General features: G+C 51.1%; 1 protein-coding gene across 1 annotated transcript in view; it reads left to right on the forward strand.

Annotated features, from left to right (window-relative positions):
- Positions 1-20158, forward strand: part of ADAMTS17 (ADAM metallopeptidase with thrombospondin type 1 motif 17) — a 205773-nt gene that overhangs the window by 36957 nt on the left and 148658 nt on the right. Inside the window, exons 4-7 of the mRNA XM_090263585.1 lie at positions 814-986; positions 9157-9240; positions 9931-10088; positions 14935-14978. Of these exons, the coding sequence (XP_090119711.1) occupies positions 814-986; positions 9157-9240; positions 9931-10088; positions 14935-14978 (459 nt within the window). The remainder of the gene's footprint in view (positions 1-813; positions 987-9156; positions 9241-9930; positions 10089-14934; positions 14979-20158) is intronic.

Genomic DNA, 20158 nt, shown 5'->3' on the forward strand with positions numbered 1-20158 from the left:
GACCCCCAGATTGTGTGCCGTTCCCGTCAGCCTCTGCTGCTGGTTGAGTGGCTTCCATCTGCATCCCTGTGGTCGTCATGCAGCTGCCAGGAGAGCCTGAGGTGGGCTCAGATGAATAACGACAGCTGCCAATCGGAGTGAGAACTAACAGGGAATTGGTTTATCCAAAGAGCCAGCGCAGAGGGTTGTCCACACTTTTCCTTATAACCCTTTCCTGCGCTGAGGGAAGGACACCCGGCATCGTGGCCTGGATGTGTGTGGCATGCAACCTTTTTCTGCTTATATATATATTTTAAATAATGCTTTTGTGCCTGTGAACGTTTCTCAGTGTTTATTGATGACTCTTGGGATAGTGGCTGGAATGCCAGCCTCCCGGGGCCTGTCCTGTCTGTGTCCCCCACTTCTGCTTCCTGGGTCCCAGTTATCAGCAGAGGGGGTGGCCATTGCAGAAAGGCCTGCTGGTTCTGTGTCATTGACGAGAGGCACCTTCCGACCCCCAACCCCCGGCCACTGGGCCCGGCTTCCCCTCCCGCCACTGGCTGTGTGCTGTTCTCCTCGTTCCTGTGAAGGGACCCGCTTTCTCTCCTGGGATGTTCAGTCCCACCGGCCTCCTCCGCTGGGAGGGTGGGTGCCTTCTGGACGCCTGGCCTGCTGAGCGCTCCCACGTCCGCCCCTGGGATGGTAGTGCTCCAGCCACCTCCTGGTCCATGGAGACTGACCGTCCTCTGGGGCTGAGGCTCAGCAGAGGACTGTTCTCTGTCTGGTTTCGGAAATCACGATGCCAAGGCCGGCCCCCGTGTCCTTGTTTTCTAGAAAAGAAGAAGCCGAGGAAGGGGCGGCCCTCTCAGGACTGGCGCGAGCGGAGGAACGCCATCCGGCTCACCACCGAGCACACCGTGGAGACCCTGGTGGTGGCCGACGCTGACATGGTGCAGTACCACGGGGCGGAGGCCGCCCAGAGGTTCATCCTCACCGTCATGAACATGGTGAGTCCGCCCCGGGGGGCGCTGTCTCCTCTTGGCTGAGTGCTCGGGATGTGGCGCTGTCTTCTCCTCAGGGAAGAAGCAGGGTCGGGGGCTGGCGGCCGAGGCAGCCTGGTGCTTCCTGGGCTGTGGGACCGTTGGCAGGCTGATGGGCGTCCCCACAGCAGAGGCCTGCCCGCCGTCTGGCCGCGGTGTGGAGCGTCACTGCCGGGGTCGCTCCGCGAATGCGCCCTGCGGGCCTCTCCTTCCCAAAAGCCTTCCGAGCTCCTTGCTGTGCGCGGGGCCCCTCCTGCAGGGTTCAGACTGGACGGAGCCCTGTCTTTGCTTGAAGGGGCCCCGTCTGGGAGCAGGAATTGAGATCAAACTTGAATGTAAAGCTGGGCTTGCCGTGTGCAGTGAGGAGGCCCGGCAGGAAGTGGGAAGGAAACGGAGGCTTGCGGGGAGTGACAGGGCCAGGGTGCAGAACCAGTGAGTACATGGCAGTGTGACGGCCCACACCCAGGGCTGAAGACCCTGTCCCACCTTGTTCAAGGTGACAGGGGGGCCTGGGGTCTGTCATTTCTCTCCACCTCTACCCCGACTGACCACCGCTATTGCTGGCCTTGACAACTGCAGGAGCTGCCTCACTGACCTTCTCTCTTCGATCCCTCCCCTTGTTGCAAAATGGCCAGCAAGAGGGGCATTCAACAGATTAAGGACTTTGTCACCCGCTCTGTGGCTTCCATCGTGACTCGTGGGGAATCCATTCTTTTGATTGGCCCTCTGAGGCCACAGGACCGTGGTCCCCCTGCTTTTTCTGGGCCCCTTTTGCTTTTCCTCCTCAGTACTGGCTCCTTCTGTTCAAGCCACCGTTTCTCAGGCACATCAAGCTCCTCTTCGACTCATGGTCTCTCCAAGAATGCTCTTCTTCCCACTCCGCATGGAGCTAGCTGCTCTGGTTTTTGGGGTCCCTCAAGAGGGATGTTCTTGCTGACCCCTCAGGAAAACCCAGCTGGTTTCCTTGATCCGAGCAATCTGCTTTTTACTTGCTGGTCCTGATATTAATTTATAATTCCATATCTGTTTGCTTTGTAAAACCCAGCTGGTTGTAGAATTTTATGTGCTATTGAATTTTAAGCTGGCATAAATTGAAATTAGAGTGTAATAGCTTTAGGATGCTGAATGTGATCCCCATAGTAACCACAAAGAAAATGGCTATTTAATACACACAGAAGGAAATGGGAAGGGAATGAAAAAGTTTCATTATTTAAAAAAAATCAACTAAACACAAAAAAAATCAGTAATGCAGGAATGAGAGACAAAAAACAAAAAACAACAAACAATTTACAGAGTACATAGAAAACAAATAGCAAAATGCAGAATTAAGTTCCCTCCTATCAGTAATTGCCTTAAATGTAAGTGGATTAAACTCTCTCCTCAAAAGACAGATTGGCAGAATGGATTCCAAACCAACAAACAAGCAAATATGACCCACGGATACGCTGCCTAGAGAGACTCACTTCAGATCCGAAGACACAAATAACTCGGAAGCAAAAGGATGGAAAAATATAACCCGTGTAAGTAGTAACCATGAGAGAACAGGAGTGGCTTGACTAATACCAAACAAAATAGGCTTTAATAATAAAAAAGGTTATGAGACAAAGAAGAATATTGTAGAATAATGAAAGGTTCAATGCAGCGAAAGATGTAACAGTTATAAATATTTACACACCTAATAACAGACCATCAAAATATAGGAAGCAGAAGTTGATAGAACTGAAGGGACAAATATACTGTCACTATGATACTAGAGCCCTCACCGTCACCTCTGTAGTGGACAGGACAGCTGGACAGGAGGGAAGCCAGGAGCTGGAGGACTTGAAGGACACAGTAAGCCAACTAGATCTAACAGACATACAGAACACTCTGCCCAGCGACAACAAACTGTCCCTTCTTTTCTAGTGAACACGGTAGCAGGGTATATATATACCATGTTCGGCCACAAATTAACTTTCAGCAGATTTAAAAGATATGCAGAGTATCCTCTCTGACCACAGCAGGGTTAAGGGAGAAATCAGCAACAGAAAGAAAACCGGGAAATGCACAGATATGTGGCAATGAAGCCACGCACTCTGAAACAGCCAGCGGGTCAAGGGCTAAGTCACAGGGAAAATGGGGAAATGCATCGTGATGAATAAAAATGAAAACACAACACCCAGAAACAGATGGGACGGAGCAAAAGCAGCGCGCAGAGGGAAATGTGTAGCCATAAACGCTTCCATTAAAAAAGAGGAAAATACCTGGCTGCTATGGCTCAGTGGATTGAGCATCGACCTGCGAGCCAAGTGTCGCTGGTTCGATTCCCAGTCAGGGCACATGACTAGGGTGCACGTCAGGTCCCCTGTTGGGGGTGTGAGTGAGAGGCAACCACACAGTGATGTTTCTCTCCCTCTCTTTCTCCTTCCCCCTCTCTCTACAAATAAATAAACAAACAAATAAATAATTTTTAAAAAAGATAGCATAGTTATTTATAAAAAATAAAAATAAAAAAAGAGGAAAGACTTCAGATCAACAATCTAACTTTACAACTTAAGGACTTGGAAGAACAAACTGAACTCAGAGCTAGCAGAAGGAAGGAAATAAAGGTTACCGCTGAGATAAAAAGAAACAAAGAAGAGAAAAATAATAGCAAACCCCCAACCACATTTTTCTGTGCGGAAACAGAGAAATCCATCCTAGAATTTTCATGGGATCTCAAGGGACCCTGAATAGCCAAGAAAAATCTTGAGAAAGAACAAAATTGGAAGACTCACGGTTTTTTATTTCAAAATTTGCTACAAAGCTGTAGTAACCAAAACAGTGTGGTGCCGTCATTAAGACAAATATATAGATCAGTGGAATAGAACAGAGATCCCAGAAATAAACCCTGACATCCATGGTCAAGTGATTTTCTACAAGGGTGCCAAGACCACTCAATGGGGAAGTGACGGTCTTTTCAACAAATGGCGCTGGAAAAACTGAATCTCCGCATGCAGAAGAATGAAGTTGGACCCTTGCCCAACACCATATACAAAAATTAACTCAAAATAGATCAAAGGTCTAAACATAGGAGCTAAAACTATAAAACTCTTAGAAGAAAAAATAGGGTCCGCTTCATGACATCGGATTTGGCAATGGCTTCTTGGATATGACACACACAACAAAAATAGAAATAGACAAATGGGAATTGGTCAGATTGAAAAACTTCTGTGCATAAAAGGCCACAACCAGCAGAGTAAAGGGGGAGAAAAAATAGAGAACTCCTAAAACTCAAGAGCAAAAGAAAAACTGATTTAAAAATGGACTTGGATAGCCAACCCCCCCCCCAAGAAGATATACAAATGGCCAATAATGTTTAATGTTACTTATCATGGGGGAAGTGCAAATCAAAACCACAGCATGATATCACTTATGCCCATTAGGATACTAGTGTTTGAAAAAAAAATAAGTAAATAAAATAACAAGTGTGCAAATTTTATAAACTGCTACAAATATCCAGGTACATGCAAGTGACCGAAGCATTCAGGGGTACACCATCCACCAAGGAGCCAGCTTGTTGGGGGGGCATCTGGAGTTTGGGATGCTGAGAAAGAGGTGGTTCCTGGTGGGTGATGGGGAAAGTAGGGGTTGGGTGAGGGGTGCCCGGCATGGGGAGTCGGCTTCCCCGCAGGTGCATGGGGTAGTGGCTGCAGGCATTTACGCGGGACAGTGCCATGCACTGATATGTGTTTCAAAAGATTCCCCTGCCCGGCTCTTATCTAGGGAAGTGGAGCCCTGTTCTGGGCTCCATGCACCCAGCAAACCACTCACCTGCCCAGACCCGTGGAGAGGGAATAGCCTCCCAGTGGGCAGCGAGCCACAGAGGGGTGCTGTGGCCCCCGTCTTTCGATGATTTTCCAAATGTTCTGGAGTGTCTCTTTCCACACATAGCCTGATTTTCCTTTTGTTGGGGGTGGGGCGCAGTTGACACAGGAGCAGGGATAGTTTAAAGGACCAACTGTGGACGGGGACAGGTGGTGCTGACATGACAGGCCTGGGTCTGGGCAGCCCAGCTGGAAAATGGGGCCCCAGGACAGAGCTGTGGTTGTTTCTAGCTTCCTTAACAACCAGGGTGGAGCGAAACCCTGAGACGTTCCAGGCAAGTCCTGTGTGGAGGGAACATGACATCAGTTTTACTCAATTACCATGCAGAACAGACAGGCAGCCTCTCTCTGGTGACCAGAGAAGGCGGAGCGGTGTTGGAGCAGCCTGCACGGGAAGCCGCTGGGGGGCTTGTTAAATGCAGGTGGCCGGGCCCACCCCCAGGGTCTCCGATTGGATGGACCTGGCGTGGGCTCCAGGACGTGCATTTCTAAAGACCCAGGCGATGTTGGGGCTGCTGCTCCAGGGACCCGCTGAGAGCCACTGTGCTAGGGAACACCTCCCGTCCTGTGTGGGGGTCTGAATGGACTCCCTGTGTGGTTCCAGAGTGGCACTGCCATCTCTGTGTGCCCCTGGGGAGGCCCTGAGCCACACAGGGAGGCGGAGCTCTTGTGAAACCCCTCTGGGCCTGTGAACAGCCTCTCCCCTGGTGGTCTTGTCCCCTGCGCCTTCTCTGCTCCCTGTCTGCCCCTCCCTGGCCATGTCCCCAAGTCGCCCGGCCAGGAGAGCCGCAGTGTGCTGCTGGCAGCGGGTCTGCCCAGCTCGGCCCCCAGGCTGCCAAGGGAATGTGACAACTCCAGCCAGGGCTCTGAACACCTGCCAGGGCGCAGCCAGAGCTGGATGCCGGAGACCGAATTTCCAGACGATGGGCCCCGCTGCTGCTGCCCAGCCAGGTGTCTCCCTGCACATCAGGTGGCCGCTGCCTCCCATACTTCTCCTGAGTGTGAATTTCCATGGGAAACGTCAAGCGTCAGGGAGACTTAGGGACGTGGCTTTGTGTGCTGTGGCTCTGGGCCGATTCTCGCCTGGCTGACCTGGCTCGATGCTGGGCTGCCCGGGAGGTCCCGCTCGGCGTCGGCCCCGCGCTCTGCTGCGCTCTGTGGGAACGCGGTCCAGCTCCCATCAGGCAAGGAGGCGCCGGAGCTGCGGCCAGGCTCCCGCACCTGCTCTTCGGGACGTGGGCACCCCCATTACACGTCAGAGGGGAAATGCCTTGCCACAGGCTATGCACACCGCTGTTGAGAGCATGACATTTTATTCCCCCCAAATTGATTAAAACATTTAAATTTTGTAACACACACCTAAAATTTACCCTCTTACTCCCTTTGAAGCGTACAGTTCCATATTGTTACGTGTATTCTCATTGTTATGCCAGAAATCCATCTTTAGAACTCGGTCATCTTGCAAAACATACTGCACCCATTAAAGAGCAGCTCTCTGTCTTTCCTCCCTCCCAGCCCCTGGAGCATGAAGCTGATTCTCCCCATTCATCCCACTTTTAAAAAAAATTTTTATTTTCGGTGCATTTGCTCCAGGGGAACTACTGAGCCTTTCAGGGGGTGGGTGCATGGAGCATGCAGAACCGTTACCAGTCCAGCATGCAAGGGGCATCTGCTGCTATAGTTCGCCGTTCTGGGGACTTGCATCCTTCTACGTAGGTTCTTCATACTTCTTTTCTGAGGCATGTCAGAATGCCACTGAGAATTGCCCTTCTGCATTCTTTGCTGAAATCTGCCATATTCTTTAATGTCTCTGGCCCAGGTCGACGTGACACTCAGCGTTTAGAGGGCAGCGAAACCACATGCAACTCCAGTGCTCTCCCTCCTAAACTTCAGGGTTTCATTCTTCTTAATGTTCGTGTTTTGAATTGAGGTTTTCCAGTCTGGGCCCAGTCCTGATGCTGAATATTTCTGCAAAAATTTGAATTTCAGCCATTGGGTGGTTCTCCAAATATCAAAACAAGGGAAAAGTTCTGTAGGGATTTTTTTTTTTTTCCCCCTTCTTCACCCAGGTTTGGGGGTAGGTGATTAAGACATGACTTCAGAATTGGCCCAGTGTAAAAAAATGACTGCTATTTTGTTACGGAGGAAAGGAAATTTGGGGGAGAGAAAAGTAACAACAGAGTAACGGAATGTGTTCTATTTTTCCTTGTGGGAAAGAGTATTAGATTACACTTTTTTGGAAAAAAAAAATAGCTTCAAAGAGTAAAATCAAGCCGTGACACAGCTGATTCCTTTGTCACACAGACGCTCCCCTGCTGGTGCGCCTGCTTCCGACCTTTGTGCGCCAGACGCTGCGTCCGGTGTCACTTGGCCCGTCGGAGCTGTGGCCACCCTGTCTGCTGCGGTCATTATTTTCTGTTGCTGCAACGCGCTGACGAACATCAGCGCCGACTGGAAGAAGTTTTAATGCCCCTTCTGGAATATGTCCTCCCTCTAAGTTCCGTCGACCGGAAAAATAGAAGTAGACTATTCAAAACAAAGTGAAATAAGTCAGAGAAAAACAAATAGTGTATGATAGCACTTCTATGTGGAATCTAAAAACCCCGAAGTCAAAGTCATGGACACAGAGAACAGATGGGCAGTTCCCCGGGGCGGGGGTGGGTGGGGGGGCACGGGGAATTGGGCAACAAATTACAAACTTCAGCTATAAAGTAAGACCTGAGGATGTAACGTAGCGCACCGTGACTATAGTTAATGATACTGTAACACGTATTTGCAAGGGACTCACAGAGTCGATCTTAAAACCTCTCATCACACAGAAAAAGAATTTGTAACTGTGTGCGGTGCTGGGTGATAACTTATTGTGGGAAATGTCTCACAATCCATATATGGCAAGTCTTCGTGTTGGACACTTAGAACTAATACAGTGTTTTAAGTCACTTGTATCTCCTAAAACTGAAAAACAACCCCACAGGACATAATGCAACAAATAAATACATTTCTAAGGTTCCCAGTCCCATTCCTACTCTCCCTAATACCATCAGCTTCATCATTTCCCCCCGCTGACCCCCCATCCATGTCCCCGCCTCCCACACCTCCTGCTTTTTGCATATTATGGAAAAGAAACTCAGGAGGGTCATACCTCCCTGGGAACCCTCAACTTCAATATATTTTTCCCTAACCATTCAGTTATTTGAGATTTCCTCTCTCTCTTTCCTTTGAAACACTTTCCTTCGGCTTCTTGATATTGAAGTCCTTTTAATAAAGTTACACCAGCAAGAAGTGCAACATTAAGAGGGACGTACTTTTTCTGTTACTGTATCTTTATCTCAGTGATAAACTTTGGTTACAATGAGGACTTCAGGGAACGTGGTCTTTTTGGCTGGACCAGCCTGGATTTGAACTGGGGTCATCCCTGACTGGCTGTGGGGCCTGAGCAGGTGACTTTATCTCCATGAGACATGGTGCTGGAAGTCCTCACTGTGTTTTGGGCTGCAGGTGACTCAGGCTGGCACACGGCAGATGGTCCCTTCCCTTCGTGAGGGTCGCCTTCAACCTCCTTCATGAAAGCCTGGGGTCATCTAGCATCTCTTCTTTTTTTTCAAAGTAACCTGTTCTGTCCATTATGTTTAATGTCTGATTTCCAGCTTAGCTTTGTGTGTACACGTATGCATGCAAACATGTGTGATTCCAGAGCTTTCTATCATATGCATATTTCTTTGGGGGAATTCAAATTTACGGGAGGTTTTTGGTCTCAGAAGGCATTTTTAATAAAATCTGGATTATATTTTTCACATATATTATTTTTGCTTTAATAAGACTTTACCGATGAACGCTGAAACTTGAATTTCATGTAATTAGCCCTTTTTTAGATTTATTTATTTTTTACTGGAGGAGCACAACTATTTTTTAAACATTATTTTTTAATTAATAGAATTTTTAGTGAATAGAATTTATATTTTATGATTTATTTATACGTAAATGAATCACATTTACGTATAAATAAATCCCTGTTTTGTTCATTTGTATTTTATGTTTTAGATTTATAGAAAAATTGAACACATAGTGAGTTCTTATACAGTTTCACCTACTATTAAAATCTTCTGTTAGTATCTTTGTTATAACTAATGGATCTTATTGATACATTATTAATTAAAGTCCATAGTTTTTTCAGCTCCCCGTGGTTTTTACCTACAACCTCTTCTGTGTTCCAGGAATCCCATCTAGGATACTATCATATTTTTAAACGTTTTCATATTTACATCTTTATTTCTTTTCTTTTCTCTTGGTAGGTGTACAATATGTTTCAGCACCAGAGCCTCGGAATTAAAGTTAACGTTCAAGTCACCAAGCTTGTCCTGCTGCGGCAGCGTCCCGTAAGTCCCCACTGGCGCCCTGCCCACAGGGCTTAACTGGTCTTGAACTTCCTAGTCGCCATTGGCTGCTGAGGAGCAGCCCGGGGGGCGGTCTGTCTTACCCGCCTTCCCTGGCTGCACAGATGGCAACAGTGGGCCCTGGGCCGGGGACTGGGACGTCTGGTGACGGGAGGGCAGGTCCCATTACTGGAGTCATAGGGTGCACGCAGCCTGCTCAGAATCTCGAGGGGGCCCCAAGCAGTGGGCTACGGGCCTCCCTCCTTCACCGGCACGTCTCTTCTGGAGCTCCACCTGAGTTTCAGCACAAATTCGGGTTCACGGTAGCCTCGTTTTCTTGTCTTTGGATGGAGTGTATTCCCACGGGACAGTGTTACCTGCAGAGTCCAGCAATGAACTTGACAATGAAGGACCAATGCTCTTCTTGGGTCCATTATGTTCAGTTTGCTCAAAAGAAGAACACTTTTTTTCCCATAATATAGTTCCATTTGGACTTGTAAATAGACCCGATGGCCTCAGTCTGGGTCTCAGCATCTACCTACCGGCGTTAGGTTTGTGTCTGGGGAAGCGTGTCATTGAATGATGACACAGAGAGCAGCTGTCTGCTCTCCACACTGTAGTCTGAGCATAAAGCCTGCCTTCCCTTGGCCTTTGCTTCTCTAAGTGCCCCACCCCCCCCCCAATTTCTTTTAGGCCAAGTTGTCCATTGGGCACCATGGGGAGCGGTCCCTGGAGAGCTTCTGTCACTGGCAGAATGAGGAGTATGGGGGTGCACGGTACCTCGGCAACAATCAGGTCCCTGGAGGGAAGGATGACACGCCCCCCGTGGACGCCGCTGTGTTCGTGACCAGGTAAAGTCGGCCCCTGGAAACGCGTGAGAACACCGGTTCCCCTTGGACAGGAGGGAGGGCCGCTGGCTAGGCGTTCAGGCTTGGCAGTCAGACCCGTGCGGGCCCCGGTTTCCCCGTCAGTGCAAAGGGGAGAAATGATAGATAGTACCTGCCTCTGAGGTGTGAGGGTTCAGTGAGCAAGGACACAGGACGTGTTAGCCTGTGGCTATTATCATTCATTTCAAAGGACTGAAATCGCAGAGTGTAGGAACTTCCCAGAAAACCCAGGACTCATAATAGCTCAAATGTGGCCGCCACCCAAGTGTCCATCAGTGGACGAGTAGATAAACAAAATGTGGGCGTGCAGACCAGGAAATGTTACTCTGCCTTAAAAAGGAAGGAAAGCCCCGGCTGGTGTGGCTCAGTGGACTGAATGCCGGCCTGCAAACCAAAGGGTCACCGGTTCGGTCCCCAGTCAGGGCACGTGTCTGGGTTGTGGGTTGAGTCCCCAGTTGGGGGCGTGCGAGAGGCAACCACACATGTTTCTCCCCTCTCTGTCTTTCTCTTTTCTCCCTTTCTAAAAATAAATAAATAAAATCTTTTTTTTTTTTTTTTTTAAAAACGAAGATAGTACTGACACTTGCTCCACCATGGATGAACCTTGAGGACATGGTGCTGAGGGAAAGGAACCAGTCACAAAAGGTCATCCTGTGTGATTGCATTTATATGACAGGCCTGGAGTGGTCACACACATAGGGACAGAAAGTGCATTGCTGGTGGCCAGGGGCTGGGGGCAGGACGGGGTGCACAGCTGTGTTGTGGATAGAGGCTCAGTCCTGCAGGAAGAGAAGCATTCTGGGCACTGGGTGCACTGGACGCTGTGGAACCGCGCGCTTAAAAATGGTTAGCGTGGGCAGTGCTGCGTTACATGTGTTCTACCCCAATGGAAAAAAGCTTTACAATGACCTTTTCTAAGTAAGCATGTTGCTGCGAGTACTGCGGTGCCTGGCGGTCAGGAAAGCAGGGTCTCTCCAGCCGCAGGTGGGATCCGTTCGTGCCAAGGCCTCCTGGGCCGCTCTGTTACCGACAGCCAGCCCAGGAGCCTGCGTTTTCCTGCTCCGTGGAGCGCTGCCCCCTCATGAGCTACCTGAGCAAACCTGATTTCCCTTCCCTGCTTCTGAGGAGCCTCTGTACCGACCGGGCTAGTGCCCGTCCCAGCCTGGGCGTCCTCGCAGACGTTACACGGAAGACCTCCCACAGCATGGGGGAGGCAGCGTCGGAGCAGGGGCTGCAAGCCAACTTGGCCGAGAAGCATTGTTTAATAATTAGAGCTTGAGAGCTGCAATTCCCTGGGCTGGGATAATAATGGGCTGACGTTTTCACGCGGAAACTGGGTGTGAGGCAGCTGCCGGGCTGGAGAAGCCGGTCCTTCTTCCCAGAGCGATCCAAGCTGAGGGCCTCAGGGGCCGGCCTTCCTGTCCTGGGAGAGACACTGGCCCGTGCGAGGGTTTCTTTTTGTTTGCTTTCCTCCCCCGGCACCCTCCGGGCCATGTCTGGGCCTGAGCGCGTGTTCTGTATGCCCACCAGCCCCGCAGATGGCCAGTGCGGAGATGTGAACAGGACACCAGGTCCAGCCTGGGCTTCTGGGCCAGGAGGGGCAGAAGCAGGGTTTCCAACAGCTGCAGCCACGCCTGGGGCTGGAAAGGACTTCTGCGTGGACTGGGACCGCGGGGACTCCAACACCCCACCCGGCTCTGCCTTTGACTCTGTATCTCCCTCAGGAACCCAGGAAGTGGGACTTCCCCCAAACCCAGTTCTGTGCCCTTGGGAGACTCCAGGAGCAAACACACAGGGCCGGCCCGGGGCACAACCCGGGGGGTCGCCTCCAGCCCAGCTGCTTGCCAACCTTCCCCCTAACTCCACCCCGCGCCCCCTGAACAGCCTGCCTTAGGCCCTTCTGACCAAGGGGGCCTCTTGCAGGCTGCACTCATGATGAGGGCTCAGTGCCTACCTGTGGACCACGTTGTACTTCTTACCAGCTTTCCAGACATGAAGGAGAGACGAGGCCACCTCACCAGGGAGCATACAGGGTGCATTGAAAGTGGTCTGGAAACATATGTCAGCTATTCAATAAAGGGGCCAGTATTTGTTAAGACCCAGCTATATACCAGGCAATAGGCCATGCCCAGGACTGGCTCTGTATCTTGCGGGCCTCAGCGCAGAATGAAAGCGTGGGACCTCCACGTTCAAAAATGACTAAGAAGTTCAAGATGGCGGTGGCAGACCATTAAGCCAGGTTGGGGGAGGTCACAGCCATGAAGTCGGCCTGCCCGGTGGACCCACACCGTCATCTTTTTCTTGGGGAGCAAATGATGGCCTCTGAGTGGACCCAGAAACCGGAGACCTACGTCAAGACCTTCTTTTTAGGTGTCCATTCCCTAAATGAACGGCGCAGCCTACACGTGGGGGTCGTCATGCGTCTGCTCGAGGAGATGGAGGGGAAGCTGCCCTGCAGGCCAATGGCTTCCTTTTTACTTTCTGAGAAAGGACCCTGAACAGGATTGGGGGGGCGAAGATGCAAATGGTGGCCAACTCGTTCAAGCCAGGCCTCCCACCCAGCTTCCCAGGAGCCCATGCCCCTCCTCCCACTTCCTCCGGAGGAGCAGCAGGTGGCAGCGCAGCACCCGTCCCTCACCTGCGACCAGCTGCTCGCCTTCAGTGCGGCCAGGGCTGGGAGCGCAGGGCCCCGTCCGCCCGCAGGGTGGGTTTATAACACGGCATGGCGGGGGCGTTCTGTCTGTCGGACCTATGGCCGTGCTCCTTTTGTCCCCTGCCCGGGCGAGGCAGTGGGACACGGCTTTCAGCCCATCCAGTTGCTCACTCTGGGAGACAGTGAACAAGGTCCAAGGTCTCGGGCCAGCTTGGCCTGTGTGTGCGCGTGCGCACATGTGTGCATGTATGTGTGCGCACGTGTGCATGTGTGCACGCGTGTGTGTGCATGCGCGTTCGTGTGTGTGTGTTGGAGCTTGTGTGAGGCCTCTGAAACATTCAAATAGGGTGTCAAGTCAGGAATGTTGGGTTTGGGGTTAGATAACAGACCAGTGAATGCATTTTTCTCCCTAATTTTGTTTTGCTTTCTCTCTGTCTCTGCTTCTTCCTCGCCACCCCCTTCCCTGTTACTGGTCTTCTACAAGGTCATCCTGGCCAGAAAAATCAAGCCCCGAGGCTTCCTTTTCCATCTCCTTATGGCTATTCCTGTGGAGGTTCCTTTGGTTCTGAAGTGGGTTAGGAAGGAGTGCGGGTTCTCAAAGGCTTTCTTTTTCCCTCTGTTACAATAGTTTAAAAATTGACTACCAGAAATATATATTTGTCATGGAAAAGTGAGAAACTTGAAGTAAGCAAAACCTCTGGGAGCTGCTGATAGGCTCTGCCCTGACTCCTCCCCCGCCGTGTCCCCACCCAGTTTTCGGACGTCACCCTCTAAGCTGTCACACAGGGCCCGGCCGCTGGCTCTGCCCTCCCCTCCGCTTTGTAGGCCCCCCAGGAACCCCCATAGGACCACGTTGGCCTGAGGCGGTGGGCCCGGACCAGGGGGTCTGTCCATGAGAACCTCAGACGCAATCTGCCCAGCCTACAGAGGTGGCACCTGTGGGGGCTGAGTGGGCGGGAGGAACCCTCCACAGCCCTCAGGTGAGCCTGAAGCAAAGCCAGGGCCGGGAGCAGGCCGCCTCTGAGCCCCGCGCCGTGCTGGGATGGCCAGTGCAGGCTACCATTCGGGGTCAAATACAACAGAACGCGCTGCGGATTTGAGTGGGGGGAGGAGAGGCGCCTCTAAACACGTGAGTCACTGTGCCCCGTGTGAGCGGTGGCTCTGGGAACGGTCTCTGACAGAGAGAAGGCACTGGGGACGGGAATGAGTGACAGCGTGGCCCAGCCAGGACCTGCCACTCTCTCTTCCAAGTTTGCTCCGTGCCAGCCTTGCCAGGCTGGCCCTCTCTTCCATCCCAAAAGATTTTTAAGAAGAGAAATGAGAATATGTGGTTTCAGAGCACCGCTTGTTAAACCTGAAGCTGCGCTTGGGTGTGTTCAGAGAATTGCGGATGAGTAGAGGCTTCCTGCTGGGCCCCCACAGGCCCCCACGGGAAGGTGAGCCTGGGGCCCGCCCGGCCGCTGCTTGCCTCACCTGGTCCCTGGGGGGGTGCTGCCGTCTGGTCAGCTCCAGACTGTGGGAGCTTGTGGGAGGCATCGTGGGAAGGCTCTGGTTTGGGGAAAGAAGGGCCCGGAGCCCTCCCATCACCAGTGAGCGGCCAGAGGCCAGAATGAGTCCCTGGTACCTGCAGAATGGAGGCTGGACCGGGCTTTGACCATCTCTGCTCTTGTTTGTCCTCAGCCACATACCTGGGGGACCCTGGGGGAGCTTTAAAGAAAATAATGTTTAGAAATGACTTTCGCGTGTGTCTTCCCCTTCCAGAATCTAAAACCAGTCCATGGAGAGTAGCTGGAAGAGTCACTATAGGTTGATGATAGTGACTAGTAATTGTTTCTGATCCATGACTTGGCAGACGTCTTCTTCCAAAGCATTTTCAGCTGTTGGAAGGCGTCCCTCCAGCAACTGCGTGTTACGTGTGGAAGAGTTTAGCTATAAAAGGAGGGTCTTGTGTGGGGTAACGAGGCACTCCGTGGGGAAACGTGGATGGGTTTCCCTGGGCAGATGCTGCTGGTCGGTCGTCCTCATCGTAACCCGTTAAAACTAAAGCCACAGCGTTGCCACAAGCAGAACGACGCATCAAGATCAATTGGCAGCGTTTTCTTCTCCTGTTCTTGGGGATTCGGCATATACCTGACGATTTTTCTTTTTTCTTTTTAGGACAGATTTCTGCGTACACAAAGATGAACCATGTGACACCGTCGGTAAGTTTCGGGTTAGAATAATAATCTAAGGGGCTGATAGGTGCCTTTTAAGGATCTCTTCATTTTCTGTTGCCTCCTTTCTCGTCAATTGATTCTTTGACTTCATTCTGCTTATTTTTCCTGAGAAGTTATGAGGTTGTTTATGGCAGAAAACATCTAGACAAAGAGTTAATGAGGAGGCTGGGAAATGTGACACAAGGGGAGGACCCACCAAGCTACCCCGAGGCGACTGCAGGTGGGGGCACCTTTGGTTCTGAGCCTCTTGGCCGCCAGGGCAGGAGGGGGACCCCGCTGACTTTGTGATGGTCACGAGGCAGAAGCTCACTGGTGCATTCTCATGCGCATGGATGGTTTCTCCCCAGTGTCCCAGGAGAAGTGGGACTGGGACTGTGAGACCGGCCTCCAGCAGCCTGGGCACCAGGTTCCTTGCTTTCTGGTCCAATAGTAACACCGACTGCAGGAAAAGCACCTTTTTCTCCTTCCCCTTCTCTTCCTTCCCTCCCTCCTCCTTCTCCCGCTTCCCCTCCCCTTGCCACTGCCTCTCTGTCCCCTCCCCAGTTAGGTCCGGCTTGCTCTTGACTGCTCATAGGTTTCCAGTTGCAGCCTTTCTCTGAGCGTGACAATAGACTGCTTGGGTAACAGGGGACATGAAGAGGGTGTCTGGTTCTGTCTGCCATAGCCCAAACCTTTCTTCCCCAAGGGGTCAAAATACTGCGCCCCCAAGAGCGAAATTCTGAATCTGATGTGCTTAGTATTGTAGGAAAATGGAGGGAATACAACCTAGGACTGGAAAATGTATACGACTGTGGAATTCCAATGTTCACAGCCTGTGCCTCCCACAGAGTCCGAGCCTTCTCTCTGGCTCTGTCACGACAAGCTGGCAACTGCGGGTCCATCTTCCTGATCCCTAAAATGATCACTTTGGATGAGATGACTTATCAGGCCCTTCGGCATCTGGCATAGTGACGGCTAACAGCTATGTCACAGTTCAGAGTTCACAAAATGATGCTTTATATGTTGTACTTCCTCAATCCTCTAAACATATCTGAGAGCTGGGGGTCAGAAACCAGCCAACCAACATGGGCTTCCTCTTTGGGGGCTGCCTCTGTAACACAGGGACAAGACAAATGCTGTGTGACAGGGGCCTGGTCGGGGGTCCGCTGACACACGTCTCAGTCTGGCTGGGGCTGGGGATGACTAGTTTACTTTGAGCTCTGTCCACTGACAGAGCTGCCAAGGCAGGGGCCACCCAGAGGAGTCCTGCTTCTTCCCAGTGGCCACCAGGCTTCTGCTCAGGCGGGGCCTCTGCTCCACACAACCCCAGCTCACCCCCATCTGTCCCATGGAGGTACCGATCCCCCAGAGCCTTCAGAAGACTCTGCACTGCACAGAGCAGAGCTTGGCTTTACCCGTGTGTTGTGTCCTTTAGCTCCCGTCGCGGAACTTGAAAGGCTTAGTCGCCACTGTCAATTGAATGAATGAATGAGTGAATGAATGGTTGAGTGAATGAAGGAGTGAATGAATGAATGTGTGAATGAATGGTTAAGTGAATGAATGAGTGAAGGAGTGAGTGAGTGAGTGTGAATGAGCAAGTGAATGAGTAGATGAACGAGTGAACGAATGAAGTAGTGAATGAACGAGTGAGTGAGTGAATGAGTGAAGGAATGAATGAGTGAAGGAGTGAGTGAGTGAATGAGCAAGTGAATGAGTAGATGAACGAGTGAATGAATGAAGTAGTGAATGAACGAGCAAGAGAGTGAATGAGTGAAGGAATGAATGATTGAGTGAATGAGTGACTGAGTGAACAAGTTAATGAAGATGAAGGAACTCCGGTGTTTTGAACAACAGGCATCTGCTACCTTGTTTTTCTTCATGTGATTCAGAGCTGGCTTTTCTTTTATTTTCTTTTGAATATTATAACTTCCTTCTCTGCCCTTAGTTGCAACGATATAGTGTATTTCAGCTGACGGAAGAATCTCTCCCCGAGTCCCATGTCTCCCCCTGAGAATTTCCTGGAGTCCTGTTTCACCGTGTGGCTGTTTGCACCTTCCAGTTCTCAAACTGCCGCAGGTTCCTATTTGTACCACATGCGGCTCCTTTCCCTTTTCCCATGGTATTCCAGGGTTTGATGCCATGAAAATGATTAGTATGTTTTTTTTTAAATTTTTTTGGAAAAGCCAATTCCACTTCATGCTTCCTCGTTGCTGTTCCCCCTGCTCGTCTCTTGTTTGGTTTCATAACATTCCGATATGTTTCTCTATTGTCTTCTGTCTCCCGGACCCCATGGTTACAAAGTCAAACAAGACCAAACAGCTGCGCATGGGCAGTGGTGGGAGCGCCAGGGGAACGGCCGGCATGGCCCGCTCCTGTCCACCTTGGCTGAGCTGCTGAGGACATGGAAGGGTTCCCAGAGAGACAGGGCGAGGGGACCGGGGGGAGCCCCTTGGGCTGGCCTTATGAGCTGGTCGCAGCCTTGCTTTTGCCATAGAGCTCCGACTGCCAAGATAAACATACGTTTTGAGATCAAGTGCAAACCCCAAGGGGTGTTCGTCTTGGAAAAAGAAATCAAGACACGTTGGGCCAAGAAGTCCTTCTCTTCCACACCCAGATCTGCACAGCCTGCATGCGAATGTGAGAGGGGCTGGAGAACGCAGGGACCGTGGCGGGGCCACCGAGGAGGCAGGCCGTGGCGCAGACGCAAGGGCTCCAGAAGCCCCCAGCTCTGCTCCTCACCGCGTATGACCTTGGGCTTGTTACTGCTGCCTCCCGTCTGCGGCATTGTGGTAGGAGCTCCGCGTGCCCACGATGGTGTCAGGATTAAGTAGGCGGACAAATAAATGTAAAGCGTTTGGCACCGCGCCTGGCCGCCTTGGGAAATGGTGGCTGTGATTTTTATTAGCTCCTTCTAGAAGCTGGCCAGCTGCTGCGTGGTCCTAGTTTCAGAAGGGACCTGATGCTCCTAATCCACTGGCAATTCTTGCCCACTCTGCCTTCAAAATGCAGTTGACCCTTGAACAACACTGGGTGCGGTTAGGGTGCTGAACCCCGTCGCACCATTGAAAGTCGGAGTATAACTTTTGACCTTGGGTACCGGACTCCGAAGATGCTCAAGTCCCTTATCTAAAGTGGCATAAATCAGCACGCCCTCTGCATCTGTGGATTCCCAACTGCAGGTCGAAAATGCTAGGGCCAACTGTGTATTCATGGAAACAAATGCTCCTTAAAGTGGCCACGTAGCCCACCGGCGTGATGTTCAAAGGTCAGCTCTGTATTCTTAATCAGGCCCTTTTTACCCACACCTGCAATTCCCCTTATAGTCCAGCCTCTGGTACCCTCACCTGCTGGTCCCCTGGCCTCACAGGGGCCTTCGGGACAGCTCCTTCTTACATGGCTTTTAAAGCATCAGTACCTTTCCTGCTCAGATCTTCCAATGGCTTCGGAGATGATCCACAGAGCTGCAGGCCCCCAGAGTCTGTGCCCACGGCTCTCCTAGTGACCTCACCCCTTGGGGCTCACTCACCTGTCGTGGGCCTAGCACGCCCCGCCTGACATCTCTTTGTCTCCTCTCTCCGGTCCTTCAGGTCTCTGTTCAAATAGCATTTTCTCAGAGAGGCAGAGGTGGCCTCTCCACTCCCCTCCGAGTCATCAGTACCCAACACGACATGGCTGGACTGTCAGCCTCTGCCACGTGAAGGCACTTCTTGGTCTTCACCTCCCCCATTGGACTCCCAGCACTAGCGCGTGCCAGGTACTTGATGAATGCCTATTGTATGAATGAGTGAATGAATGAATGAAAACAGATCTTTGAACAAGACGTTTGTAGTGGTGTTTGGAGAGATTTATGGCCGAGGTCCCACCACTAGGGAGTTTTCAGTTCCATTTGTGACGCCAGCGTGCCCTCTTAAAAATAGATGACCTGGATGACTTTGCAATGTCTTCTGTACTTTTTAACACAATTTCATTTGTGCAGTGGGTAAGGGAGCTTCGATTCAACCTGCTTTGCTGAATATTTAGACACCCTGCTTTTAAGAAACAATATTAGGCAGTGGCTTTGAAGGTGACACCGGAAGTGGCCTTTCCACCTGCGCGACCTCAGGCAATTGAATGGCTATGCGCTGCCTCAAATGTAGATACTAACATGGGAATCAAACGGCGTCTGCGCATAGGACCGCTGTGAAGATGGAATGGGACAGAGCCAGGCATGCTGTCCTGCAGAGACTGGAAGCCTGTTCTGTGTCCCCTGTATCAGGTGACTTGCTCAGGAACAGAGCAAGAGGAAGGACCCAGGCCAGTGACTCTGAGCTCCGACATTACCCAGTGTTTCCCAGAACAAGGAGGGAGGGGTACAGGCTATGTGGCATCTGTGCTCACCAGCTGGTTGATTCAGAGAACAGTGGGCTTATTGGGAGACCATGTCAACTCTGCCCCTGACTTGATGTTGGTCTAAGAATACCAGAGTCTTTGTTTCAAGTCTGGCACCACTTCCGTCACCCCCAGGACTTGAACATCACCCCTGCCTTTGAGGGGAATGACCTGGGTTGGAGCTGGGGAGGGGGCTTCATAGCCAAGCCTCCCTCCCTGACTGCCCTGTTAACAGGGGTCCCACCTAGAGAGACTGGCCTTCTATGCTAGTTTGGGGGCTGTGCTGGCTCAGTCGGGAAAGTTTTGTCTTCTGAGATTTGTAACAAAATTTGGAACTGCCTTCTGGCCTGGTGGCTCCAGCCCAACCTGACTTTTCTGCCTATTTTATTCTGACCATAAATTTCTTCATTACTTCAGCTGAGGGAGAACAAGTCTTGACTCTTAAGACAATCCGGGTGGTGTGTGTGTGTGTGTGTCTATGAAGCTCTCCTTGATTCGTTTTTGTTAATCTCTTAAATTCTAGAGGAAGTAACATGTATAAGTAAAACAAAGGTTCAGGTATTAGACATGAAGACTGAGAAAGGAGAACAGCAGCAAACATTTTTTCTGTGTCTATGCTCAGCCCAATTTGGGCTCAAAAGAAAAAATAAAGAGGAATGACTACACACCCTTGAAGTCTCCGGGGGATTACTGTAAGATTACATAATACCGCCAGAGATGAATCGAAGGCCAGAAAATGTGCACTCAAAGGAAGGAGCACACAAAAGAAGTCCCTTTTGGATCATAAGATTCAGCAAGTTCAGGAAAACCCGGCGCCT

This window comes from Furipterus horrens, unplaced genomic scaffold, assembly GCF_987537825.1.
Source record: "Furipterus horrens unplaced genomic scaffold, mFurHor1.1.pri manual_scaffold_16, whole genome shotgun sequence".
In the NCBI taxonomy this organism is placed as follows: domain Eukaryota; kingdom Metazoa; phylum Chordata; class Mammalia; order Chiroptera; family Furipteridae; genus Furipterus; species Furipterus horrens.